General features: G+C 41.4%; 1 protein-coding gene across 1 annotated transcript in view; it reads left to right on the top strand.

The window, feature by feature from the left end:
• lats2 (large tumor suppressor kinase 2) overlaps positions 1–10,722 on the top strand; it is a 44,639-nt gene extending 33,917 nt beyond the window's left edge. The window contains exons 3-9 of the mRNA XM_030125425.1: positions 492–624; positions 1,091–2,676; positions 3,549–3,776; positions 3,924–4,278; positions 4,585–4,767; positions 5,775–5,881; positions 7,320–10,722. Coding sequence (XP_029981285.1) covers positions 492–624; positions 1,091–2,676; positions 3,549–3,776; positions 3,924–4,278; positions 4,585–4,767; positions 5,775–5,881; positions 7,320–7,877 — 3,150 coding nt within the window. The 3' untranslated portion in view covers positions 7,878–10,722. The remainder of the gene's footprint in view (positions 1–491; positions 625–1,090; positions 2,677–3,548; positions 3,777–3,923; positions 4,279–4,584; positions 4,768–5,774; positions 5,882–7,319) is intronic.
• The last annotated feature ends 2,766 nt before the right edge of the window (positions 10,723–13,488 follow it).

The raw sequence follows: 13,488 nt of genomic DNA, 5'->3' as shown, positions 1-13,488 counted from the left end.
AAACAGCAAGTTAAATTTAACTTGGTTTATTTCCTCATTTTGCACATAAGTATAAAATACTTCCTGCTGGAACTCTTAATGAAAGTAAACAGTGTTTTACATAGACAACATAAGTTGCAGGGGCTACTAGACTTGTTTGCATTCGTTGTGTGATTGCACCAAATGAGCATTTATTAAGTGCTTTAGAAGGATGTCAAAATATCATCATGTATCATGATGTTGTCCACAATTATTATTTATATTTATTGATTATTTTTCTTTTTCCCACGTGTGTTTCTGTGTCTTTGGTCAGAATATTGTCATGTGATGAATTCATCTTTTTGTTTGTTGTTTTTACTTTAAAACTCTGTTAAGCTTCTGCTCTCTTGTGCTTCTGTTTGGTAACTGAAACATCCTAGAATTGTGACTTGATGTTGAAAAATATAAGTTATAAACTTATGAAAGTAAAGCATCTCCTAAATTTCTCTGTTTTTTGTATGTTTCTATCACAGGAGATGGCAGTGCGGGCGCTGAAGCAGACAGGAAGCAGAAACATTGAAGCAGCCTTGGAGTACATCAGTAAAATGGGTTACCTGGACCCTCGCAATGAGCTCATCGTCCGTGTCATCAAACAGACTTCACCAGGTGCACAAATACACTCATATAGTCACTTTGGGACAGATTGAAAGTCTTTTATGTGATTTGGCTTTTTTTTCTACAGAAACTGCCTTTTGTCAAGTTTCTCACTGATGTGCAGTCAGGTGAACATCAGAAATTAAGTGCCTTTTAAACAATCATTTGATGATGCTAAGTCTTCTATCAGGTTCCATTAAACTATAGCCAAAGTAGCATAATGAAATGATGACAGAGCTAGTAGATAAAGTCCAAGGTAGTGCTGTTGACAGGACACTGTTCACATGAATCAATTCATTCATTTGGATGTCATATTAAAAAAAGGTAAAAGGTACTAATAATTAATAATTTCTAAAATGTGAATATCAGCTCTGATAATTAGTTTGTATTAGTCCTAAAGTGTAGGTCCTTTTGGTAGATGTCATACAACAAAAGCCTTAAGAGGAATGTTTCTGAAATAATTTTCTTGTCTTGTTAGGAAAAGCAGGTATGCCAAACTCCATGGACCACCACCCTGCAATGGAAGCCTCAGGTGAGGCTGGTGCCATACCCCCATACCACCAGATGGGGGCCCCCATGTACGAGGGAGCGGCTGGATATGGCCCTGAGGGAGAGATGCCCAGACCCTACATGAGCGCAGCCCCTGTGATGAACTACATGCTGCCCCCATCTGGTGCAGCACAGGGCCCAGCAATGGGAAACCCAATGGGTCGACCCCCCAGTATGGGCACGTATCCATCAGTGATGCCCACACAGAGTAACCCAGCCAACACCATATACCCCCCAGGGGCTCAGCAGAAAGGCTACCCTGGCAGTATGGAGCAACACGGCCCCATGATGAGCTACAATGTCCCAGGTCAGCCCCTGCAGCTCCAGCCACAGCCACCAGGGGGCCCTGTGCCAGGACCACATTTTGATTATGGCCATGCCAGGCCACACATGATGGAGCCCACAAGCTATGGGGTCAAACGGACCCCCTCCTTCCAGAACAAGATGGCACCACCCCCCATGGCGCCCCCAGACAACTACTTGCAGGGTAAAGGGCCCATGAGCCAGAATGGTCCTGGAGGAGGGTACCCTGCCAACCTGTACCTGTCCCCCCACTCCCACCCCCGCCAGGCCAGCCCCACCTCCCACCAGGTTCACATGATGTCCCGTTCACCAGGTGGAGTGGCAGCCATGGGTCCTGACTTCTCCGATCTGCCCCAGGGCTTAATGACGCCATCCAGGGCTAGCCTGAACCTGGACCTGTATGAGCACCACTGGGCGGGGCCTCCAGGTCCTGAGGGAGCCGCTCCAGCTAGGCAGCCCCAACCCCAGTGCCCATTCAGGGGTGAAGTGCGTGTCCCTAGCAGGACCAACTCCTTCAACAGTCGCTCTACTGGGCCTGGTGGAGTCCGGCCAACTATGGCTGCACCACCCCCTGCTGGGAAACAAGACCCCACTATGGGCCCGCCAAACACCATCACAGCTGTGACGTCCCCACCAATCCAAAAACCGGTGAGCAGCATTCGAGTGATGAGGCCAGAGCCCAAGACCGCCGTTGGACCGTGCCACCCCGGCTGGATGACTGCTCAGGCCCAGGACACCGCTGAACCTCTGCCCTACATGCCTGAAGAGACCTACACCCTGGAGCCTGCTCAGGAGCCACGCTGCCCACCACCACCTTACCCCAAAAACCTGCTCATGTCTGGGGCACCAGGTGAACCGGGAGCCCTGGAAGGAGCCGGAGCCATGTGTGGAGCTCAGGAGCTCAACAACCCTACTGCCAGAAGCACACACAGCGGTAGCGGAGGCAGTGGGAAGGTGGAGGAGAACCAGCAGGTGAAAGAAAAGACCAAGGTTGGAAAAGGAGAGAAAACAGTGAAAGATAAGAAGCAGATCCAGACTTCACCTGTTCCAGTGAGGAAGAATGGACGTGATGAGGAGAAGAGGGAGTCCCGCATCAAGACCTACTCACCTTTTGCCTTTAAGTTCTACATGGAGCAGCACATAGAAAATGTAATGAAGACCTACCAGCAGAAACTGAACCGCAGACTGCAGCTGGAACAGGAGATGTCCAAGGTAAAGGACATTACTGCTCTGTCTGCCATAATTTACCTGTACTACAGTGAGAAATTCATACTGATAGCTGACAAAACATCAAAAGGCTAGTCGAAATGAATGCAGGTGTTTTTCAAAAAAATCTCTGTCCCTGCATTTAAAAAAAAATCACCCAGTCATAGTTTACAAAGTATCTCTGTGAAGCCTATTTTATCTTGGCTCCAAAGGCATGTGTCACGTGGAAAATCATAAAAACACAAAATTATCAGAAAACCAGTAAACACCTGGCATCATCCAGTATTATTATACACTCACATCATCTAAAGACAAAGATTTTCATTCATGTCTATCTTACTTTTTTTGCCTGTTTGAATGCAAAAATAGAAAATGCAACCTTATAGTTCCTAAAAACATCTGTGTAATCCATAAACTGAATATGTAAAGAAAATTGTACAAGATGTGTATCTAATATACTAAAATGTATTTGTCCATAAAAGATGCACATGGGGTGTACTGACTGATGTTCAAGAGACTGTCCTCTAAAGAATTTCCCCTCAGGAGTTTGTTTTAAACAAGACCTTTGTCTCAGGATGACGTGTCAGTGAGTTCACATTTGTGTTTGCATAAGCTTGTCCTGAATTGTGACTTTGACCTCAGCCTCCCTGACCTAATTTAAAACAACTGGAAGGCATTTTCAGAGAATCCTAGCACAGACAGACCCAGACCGTTAAGTAACAGTTTAAACTGGCAAAGGTCAGCTAACAGCTTCAGTTCATTAATCACAAATGACAAACGTATTTGTTTTTAGTTGTTTCTTTGACTACTTAAAAAATGTATTTGTTTTGTAATGCTTGTTTTGGCTGTCTTTTCCTCTGCCCCTTTCCTCTGTGCAGGCCGGCCTATCAGAAGCAGAGCAGGAGCAGATGAGGAAGATGCTGAACCAGAAGGAGTCCAACTACAACAGGTTACGGCGCGCCAAAATGGACAAATCCATGTTTGTCAAAATCAAAACACTGGGCATAGGTGCCTTTGGCGAGGTGTGTCTGACACGTAAGGTGGACACTGGTGCACTTTATGCTATGAAAACACTGCGCAAGAAAGATGTCCTTAACCGCAACCAGGTGTGTGATATTCATATAGTTTACACTTGAAGTTTTTTTTCTTTAATGCAAAACATTCATACTCCACAAAAACAACTTGTGGCCTGTTTGAGTTTTAGTTGTTCTATAAAAGCTACTGTTGTTAAGCATGGGTTTGCTTTGTTGTAGGTGGCCCATGTGAAAGCAGAGCGGGACATCCTTGCAGAGGCAGACAACGAATGGGTGGTGCGTCTCTACTACTCCTTCCAGGACCGTGACAGCCTTTATTTTGTCATGGATTACATCCCTGGAGGAGACATGATGAGTCTCCTCATCCGAATGGGTGTCTTCCCTGAACCGCTGGCACGCTTCTACGTAGCAGAGCTAACACTGGCCATAGAGAGCGTCCACAAGATGGGCTTCATCCACCGCGACATCAAACCCGACAACATCCTCATTGACCTGGATGGACACATCAAGCTCACTGACTTCGGCTTGTGTACAGGTTTCCGATGGACACACAACTCCAAGTACTACCAGAAAGGTGATTCACAAGTATCTAAATATACACAGGCAATAAAATTACAATTTTTAAAATATTTTAATGATAATTATACTTTGTGAGGATGCACTTTTAATTGTTTTAGATCAGGTTAGTTCATACTAATTCCCAAACAGAAGTTTATTAGCTGCCTGTAGAGTCACTCACCTGATTATAGTAGTTACAAGTTTTGTGTAGAGCAATGACAAAAAAGCTCTGTTTATGGGCATCTCAGAAGATCTTGCGAGTGTGACTTATCCTACCTAGTTTGTACAGATGGTGTTTGAACTTTATTCTTTCTATCGGCAGGGAGCCATGTCAGACAGGACAGCATGGAGCCCAGTGACTTCTGGGATGATGTGTCTAACTGTCGTTGTGGTGACCGGTTGATGACACTGGAGCAGCGCGCCAACCGGCAGCATCAGCGCTGCCTGGCTCACTCCCTGGTGGGAACACCCAACTACATCGCACCAGAGGTGCTCCTTCGCAAAGGTCAGTTAACAAAAGAAACAATACTTTGTCCTTTTTTTTCATTCGTGCACTCTGGCCTTCCCATGTGGCTTCATTACACTTAGTATTAACGTGAGTCTGTTGCCAGACAGGAGAGATGTTTTGCATACACTAACCATGACCACAAGAAGGTTTCAGAAGAATATGGTTCACTTGCACTCCAGACATGTACACAGTAGCGGTTTTTGGCATGTCCATTATGTTCGGCCGCACAGGGTGGCATTGCAGGGGGGGGCGGCAATGCACCCCAAAATTAAAAAAAAAAAAAAAAAAAAACTTTGTGAAATGGTTTTCTATTGTGTAATGCAGTGTTTCTCAATCTTTTTGAACAAAGCCCCACTAACGGCAGCATCAGCGTCCTGCTGCCCCCCGTCTCCAAAAAAATTAAAGATGTGGGAGCTGGGGGGGGGGGGGGATCACCTCCCAAAAATAAATTTGCAGTGGGGGAGGGGGGCAACAAAGGGTTGTTTCGCACAAGGTTCCATTCAAGCTAGCACCCCAACTGCATGTACATCAGAGCTACACTGATCTGTTAGAGCAGTAAAAACAATGACAAAATAAAAGGTTAGGGGGTTTACTCAATAGTTGTGCACAGGTAAGGTAGGCAGTCCATTCCAGACATTATTATTTACACTATGAAAGATGTGTGGTTAAATGCGTCACAGATCACCAGTGTGGTTTGAGGGTTCAGGTCACAATTCATCTTGGTTATCACTTACATCGATGATACAATCTCTCAAAACCCTTTTTTTTGCATATATGGGGCCTATGAGTTGCTCCATGTCCGAATGGATCCATTGTTCCTTACAATACTGTGTTTTGCATTTCTCTACAACAATATTTGTGTGAATATACTGACGTTAGTTATTATTGAGTATCTTTGAGTTTTTGCTAAGTTTAATTTTTTGGCTATTTGCCGAAGCAAATGAAACAATGATTATGAGGTATGAGCCAGAACACTAACCCTTTAATCTGACATTTTTGTGCAGGTTACACCCAGCTGTGTGACTGGTGGAGCGTGGGAGTGATCCTGTTTGAGATGCTGGTGGGACAGCCACCCTTCCTGGCCCCCACACCCACTGAGACCCAGATTAAGGTCAGTGAAGAGGAAAAATATCCCTTTCTTCAATTGGGTTAGAATCGCAAAACAGTGAATGAATAAATGTGACCTTGATGTCACTGGAACTGTTTTATTGGAGGAGGCCAGATTTCCTGAGATGTTCTTCCTGCGTCTTTGTTGGAAGTCCCAGGTGAATGTGACTTCAGACATAAACCTTGATTGAATTGACTCACTTCAACTCTGCAGGGATTTGTTCTTTTGATCCATTTGTTTTGAACAGTTATTTGAACTCGAGTAGATTCAAATAACACCAATGTCAGATATTAAATTTGAGTTTTAAGCATTACATTAGGGGTAGTTTGTGAAATACATCCTTGTGTGTTTGCAGTGATCCCATTATATGAACAAACTATGGGAAATGATGACAAATTGCACGAGACAAAAGCCACATGCCATTAAAATCCTCCCTATATTGGCTTATGTCCAGTTTGGTTTTGGTATCCAGTTCAATTTTGCATATGGATCATGGACATTGGGCAACAGAGGTTAAAATTTTGTGTAGTGAGTCATGTTTTTATAAGATGGTTATGGTTATGTTATTGTATGTGCTTGCATCCATAACGTGTTACATAGCGTTGATCTGCTAGAGAGTGCAGATGAATATCAGCCATGTCTCTAAAGCTGGCACAATCACATGATTGAGTTTTAAATTTGTGTTTCGGGAAGAAATTTATAGATTTGACTGTAACAAAACTAATAGATCACACCAAAACAAACCTCTAATGTAAAATTAGTAGCCAGATTTGATTTTATTGGAGCACATCCACTGCAACAAATAACCAATATAAAACTCTTTGTGCAAGAACATGTTCAGAGTAGGAGCTCTGTATATCAAGGCATTAGTCACACCACTGTAAAAGTCACCAGCAAATAGCAATAATAAACTCCAACCCCAGTGCGACCCACATGCAGGCATGGAGGTCTTTATTTTGGGCTACAGCATTTATTTTGAAACAAAATCTACAGAACGTCAGCTCTGATTAAGGTTCTCTTTACTCATAACATTTGGCAAAGAAAACAATCTTGTACTGCAATGACAAAGGAATATCCTAGTTTGCAAGCGAAAGCTTTATCGTCAGAATGAATAGGAGGCACCATTGGACTATGGAAGAAAGACTTTTAGTAGCTCTGTGTTGCTCCCAGGAGGCTCTGAGGTTTGAATGTGGTCAAAGAGATGAGGGCATAGAATCAAATAGTTGTAGCCAGCATTTCCATGAAAATATTTCTGTAGCAAAAACTGTACAAGGACAAAAAGCTTACAAACAAACATGTCCACTGAAGATCAACTATAATGTTTTGATGCGAATGGCTCAACCACTGCGTCTAAGCCTTGTAATCATAGGGAATCGTGTCAGTGCCTCCAAAAACTGTATTAAACAGGTGTAACACAATAATGTCTGACTCCTATTTGCAGGTCATTAACTGGGAGAGCACACTACAGGTGCCTGTGCAGGTCAAACTGAGCCCTGAGGCTGTCGACATCATCGGCCGACTCTGCTGTTCCGCAGAAGATCGTCTGGGTGCCAACGGCGCGGGCGAGATTAAGAGCCACCCTTTCTTCACACAGATGGACTTTTCCAGCAACCTGAGGCAGCAGCCCGCCCCCTACCGGCCAAAGATAGCCCACCCCATGGACACATCTAACTTTGACCCAGTGGAGGACGAGGGAGGCCCCGGGGCATGGAGCGACAGTGGGGACAGCACCCGGGCCTTGGACATGCTCTGCTCCCCACACGGGAAGCACCCAGAGCACGCCTTCTATGAGTTCACCTTCCGCAGGTTCTTTGACGATAACGGTTGCCCCTTCCGCTACCCAAAACCTCTGGAAACCAGCGAGATGTCGTTAAGTGTCACCGCAGACACCAGCATGGGCCCCGAGGAGGAAGAGGAGCAGGAAGAGGAAGATGACGAAGATGAGGATGAAGACGAGGAGGGAGAGCAGGGAGAGGGGTGTGAGCCGGTGTATGTTTAAGGAGCTGAGCAGTGTGTGTGTTTGTCGCGTTGTTCATGACCCTCCTACTGCTCTTCTGCTGTGTGTGTTTGTGTTTTTATGCATATCCGGCATGTGTGATATTAGAGAGTATGGCTGTTAAGTTACAGGTGCAGGATTGACGAACATCGCCATCTTGTGGAATCTATGGTGCATACTTTAAATGTAAACTCCCCTAAAACTGGGACCAAGAAACATTGTGTATGAGACTGACTGCACCAAGGGCGACGCAATCAGAGAGCATGGCTCAGAAATGGTATAGGAGATAGTTAATATCTTTGGGAATGTAATAATGCCTGGATTTCTAATTTGAGGACCTCTTTTAGTCCTTGGAGAGGTTTTTTGTATCCCATTCCTTCCATCCTTGGTCTTATGGATGACTGAAATACCATCGGACGCAGGAGCTGCTTTCTGTTCTACCTGAGCTGCTTTACACTCGGATATCAGACACGGCAATGTGAAGAGTGCAACCAGTTTACTCTCTTGGACCGTGGGAGGGAGGGCGGGTGGGCGGGCGGGAAGGGGGGGTTAGGGAGGCTGAATAAGCAACATGCCTTTTTAACAGCTGCTGCAAAATAAGCTACAGACACATGCACACACTTTCGCACACTTATTCAGTACAGCTTGTGCTCAGTCATTAAAAAAAAAAAAAACAGGAGATGTCCATCGTGACGTTTCAGAGACGATTCCTCCTGTGTACAGTATTGTCGAGCAGCCATGATATAATACTTGGCCTTTAAAAATGGGCCACTTTCAACTTTCAACATGTATATTGTTGAATCTGTAGTTTAAATCTGCATCAACACCTGATGCAATTTTAAGATTACAGATGAACCAAACAAGCTTTGGTTGCTCTGTCCATCCTCCATCCCCAGAGCAGTTTCCTTTTGTGCCAACTCAACTTCAGTGTTCTGTAGCCTCTACCATTTGCCCTCCGAGGTTTCTGTTACGAGCACATTTGCTTTGACTATTTTTATTTATAATTCTAATGCCTATTGTCAAATTCCCTATCCTTAATCTAGTTCCAGTCTGAACATCCTTTTTTTTTAGACTGCACCTGAGAAAGTAATGGAGCTCAGGCCTTGTTAAGGACTTAGTTTGGAGTTTTATAAAGCGGGATTGTATGATGCACCTTCTCCATAGTATGTGTATTACCTACAGTAGATGGCAGTCAGCAAAAAGAAGCATAGAAAGAGCATTGAAACAGAGCAACATACTGGAGGGGGCAGAAGCTAAATGTATTCTACCCACCTAAAGCAAATGCAGAGAGAAAATGGTTCAAATTTACCGTATGGGTTAGTGATGCAGCCAAAAGCTCACCATTTCTATAATTTTATATCATGATTCAGTAACCGTAAATTCGCTTATGAAATGCTTTAAAATAATGTGTATTATCACACGGGATTCTTTCCTTTTATATTATATAAAAATCTTCACAAGATAATACTTGGTTAAAAACAACAAAATGGAAGCTCTAAGTTTCCAAACACAAACATTTACAATGCCAAAACAAAACATTATGCAGATGCAAGTCCAGTATTATTTTTTAAATTAGTTACACTGGTTTTAACTCTAAAAGAAGTCCTACAATCCACATCACATGAGAGTGACGAAGTGACCGGAATTGGAAAATTGTAAAATCACATGAAATTCTGTGAGATCCTAGAGTTGAAATCAGTATTTCCAAACCACTCCGTGTGTAGACACATTTCTACACATTCCTTCATTGTTTAACATGTTACTGTAAACCTTTCAAAACAACAGTTTTTTGCATTTCAGTTCTCTTACAAAGTGACAGGAAACAATATCATGTATTCTATTTTGACTCTTAATTTGGACTTTAAGGAGAGTACTGCAGAAGGAGGGAGTATATTTCCAAATTTCAGCGAGTTTTTTTTTATCCTTATTTTGCCTCCAATAGCTCTAAGTGGGCTTTTTTTAGATGGTTAAAATACATTTTGCTGCTTCCTCAGTTTTGCACAGCTTAGATTTAGAGCTGGCATTCTTGTCTGCTGCTCCAAACAGCCGCCGTCTACTGTTAATAATGCACTGACTATGAATTAGCATCTCATACAATATCACTATCAATGTCTGAACAGCATGCTTCAGAAATTAATTAATTTTCTTGTTTAAGTACAAGAGTAAAAATTAGTCAGAGGATTTTATCAGGACGTTAACCTCGGGTCAAACAGGTCAGAGACATGTTCCGACTGAGAATCAAAGCTAACACACACATACAGTACAGTACACACGCTTCATATCCAAATGCACCAAGACACACATTTTTACTGCGATTCTGCCTGGATAGTTGTTGAGTTGTAAAGTAATTTACCCAGTTTTCATAAAATACACAAAGAAACATTTTCTTACAACAGCCAAACATGTGATAGTATGACTATGTGCAATACAGAAAAAAAACAATATATATAGTTTTCTAAACACTTAATATTCTTTTGAACATTTAGTACTGAAACGTGCTATGTACAAATATATTGATCTATGTATGTTTTCTCTTTTCAGTTACAACATGCTGCTTATTATTGTGGTTAATATTATTTACATTATTATAATAATTGTTATTACATGCGTACCTGTTTTCTTTTGTTGTGGCTTATTGAAACGTGTTGGCTTTATCGCCACGTGTGCTTGGCTTTTTGAAAGTAATGATCTGTGTGCCTTTTTCTAGTTGAATGTTGACGTGTGTCGTTTGTTGATAGATGGCAATGGTGATGGTGGTGATGATGATGATGATGATCAGTGTTTATAAAAAAAAAAAAAAAAACACCAGTGGCAGACTCTTCAGCTCCTGCAGCCTGGCTGGTCCTGACTGCAGGAGAGGAGGACGTTAAGTTTTATTTTTTGGTTCAGAAAGAGGATAAAGGTAAGATAGAGGAGGAAGAGGAGGAGTGGTTTGAGGCAGGTCAGCTTCAGGAAATGCAGTTTGAAACAAAACGAATGAATAGCTTTCTCGACTTTACACAACCACAAATGGTTAAACTTCAACAAAGAGTGATTGTTTGGTACATTTTCTATTATTTATCCAAAATGACCGCAAGTTAGAGAAGTGTTAAATTCTCCTCTCTCTACAGATCTGTGCCTTGTTCTGCAGATGACACTGTTCTCCAGTAAACGTTTTGCTTCTTGACAATCAGCAGACACTAACTGCTCTATTTGTGTCAAAATGAACCGTTTGGTCAAGTTTTGCCAAACTGTGTCAACAGTATTTAGAATTTGAGAAAACTGGGAATTATGAGGAGGTCAGAGCTTTTAAGTAATGATCAGTAATGTTTGGATCAGATTTGTTACTGAATTGTTGGGGGGGGGGGGGGGGGGGGTGTTTCTTCTTTTGCTTGACAATGTATTGAACGTTTGTTTTTTTTTCTGTAAATGTGCCTTGTGTTCTGAGATGAGCAGCACAACCTTAAGAGTTACTCTCCTCTTGTTTTTGTCTTTTTCTCAGACTTCTTTCACCTGTTGCTACTTTTTACCTGGGGAAGGTAATGGAGCATGCTCTGCTTTATGCTCTGTGTTTACATGCGTCACCAGTCTTTCTGTTTTTTTGTATAGAAACTTAGACTAGAGTCAATCCAGTTCAACTTGTCGAGATCTCAGTTCATGTCATGGAGTGATTTTTATACGGGACCTTGTACAATCATAAACCTCTACTTCCTTCTACTTTTTTACTGAGTTTTTGAAGTTTATCATCAATGTATTTATTCATTTGTATATTTATATAGCACATTTCATACAGATATATAACAAAACAGAAATGATTTGGTGATTTAAAACCATCACACTGGCAGTTTAAGAAAAAAATATGGAAAAATCAATTAAAGTGGCGTAAACTACAAACCACATGACATAAACTAAGGTAAACAGGTGAAAACATGCAACATCTAGTTAAAAGCACTTGATCCAATCTAGTGAAAAAATGTTTATGAATAAAGCAATACAGCACAATACAATATACCAGTTGATACTTGATCGTCAGTTAAAGGGGTCATATTTTGCTAAACCCACTTTTATTTGTCTTTAGTACATTTATTTGTATATTTGGACCCTAATAGTTCCAAAAGTTTGAATTTGAACCCTCCAGGTGCTGCAAAGCTATCTTTATATTCACTTTGGCAAAAACTGCGTGGACTTCTACAACCTGTTTTAATTTGTTGCGTCTATAACTAGTTACATCACAACATTTACACTTACAAGGTCAAGACTTCCGACTAACATTTCTCTGAATACGACATAATTGTTTGTCAGCAGCAGCGGTTGTAGCCCATACTGAAAATATGTCCAAACTTCAAGCTGATTCCCTAAAATGTTCAGTTGTTGGTTGAACAGGACAGAGCAGGACAGTCAACAACCTGGAGGGGGCGGGGCATGAAGTGGCTCATGTGCATTTAAAGGGCCAGCGTTCAAAATGACCTTTCTGGTGTCATTACTCAGGAATAGGGTTGAAGATGGACCTGTGGAGTTGAATTAATGCAGAATTCAGACCCAAACATAGCATTTACAGTTTATGTAGACCACAGGGAAATGTTTAAAATGCATAATTCCATTTTAAAAAGCAAAATATCACTCCTTTAAACAACAACTACAAACACACTTGGCCGCAGTGAAAACACATTTTTAAAAAAAAATCTGAATACATAAATAATTAAATCTCTAGTTTTTCATTTCTTGCAACCTTGTTTTCATTCTATGTGGTATTAATATAGTTATACAGGTTGCAGGTTGAAGTTTGAACTCAATCCAGTGAAAAATCAACAAATTTGTGAAGATTAAAATACACATACAAGGATGGAATTTAGCCTTGAGGATCTGTTTTAGGATTTCCTAAGATGCCTTCACCTTAATAAATATAGAAATAAGAAAATCTGTGACATGAACTAAGTGGTCATATGAGTTTGGATGGACAGACAGATTGGCGCAGTGTTTTATGGGAAGCTTTTGTAACTCAGTATAAATCCAGTTTTAGGACAGAATCTATGGAAAAGTCAAAAGGGTTTTCATCATTCGTTGTCATTAGTTGAATTATGTGCAATGTAATAAAGACAGAAGTCCTGAATTTAAATTCAAGTTTAATGCATTGAAAAATAATGACTTTTTTTCAGCTATTTGTCAGGAAATTGTGTCTTCAATTGAAATAAAGCCATAGCGGTTGATATCAATAATTAGCATTATCATGAGTCAAAGTTGAAGAAATGTGATTGTTATTTTACACTTTATTTATGGTTAAAACATGACAAACGTGCAGCGGCTCATTTCAGAAATCTAATCTCTTATCATTCGAAATAATTATAATAATAGAATATTTAAGTAGCATTAGCATAAATTAAGGGCAATTAAGTAACACAAGAAAACATGGAATCATTTTGTCAGTATTTTAGCAGACAGTGGAAATAAAATAAACCCGAAGCACAATAGAAAAATGAACGTTGCGATAATTGGCATATTCACCTTCTACTGGATCCAAAGATGACGCTTCATTGCAGATGTTAAACAGACATTGCTCTTTTACTTTTCCCCAGACAGTTTTCCTTCATCCCGCCGTCTCAACAGGCGTTCTCTCACTTCTCTAAACCTCATATCG

This window comes from Sphaeramia orbicularis, chromosome 21, assembly GCF_902148855.1.
Source record: "Sphaeramia orbicularis chromosome 21, fSphaOr1.1, whole genome shotgun sequence".
NCBI lineage: Eukaryota > Metazoa > Chordata > Actinopteri > Kurtiformes > Apogonidae > Sphaeramia > Sphaeramia orbicularis.
Note: the sequence above shows the minus strand (reverse complement) of the source record. Positions and strands in the feature narration are given on the sequence as shown.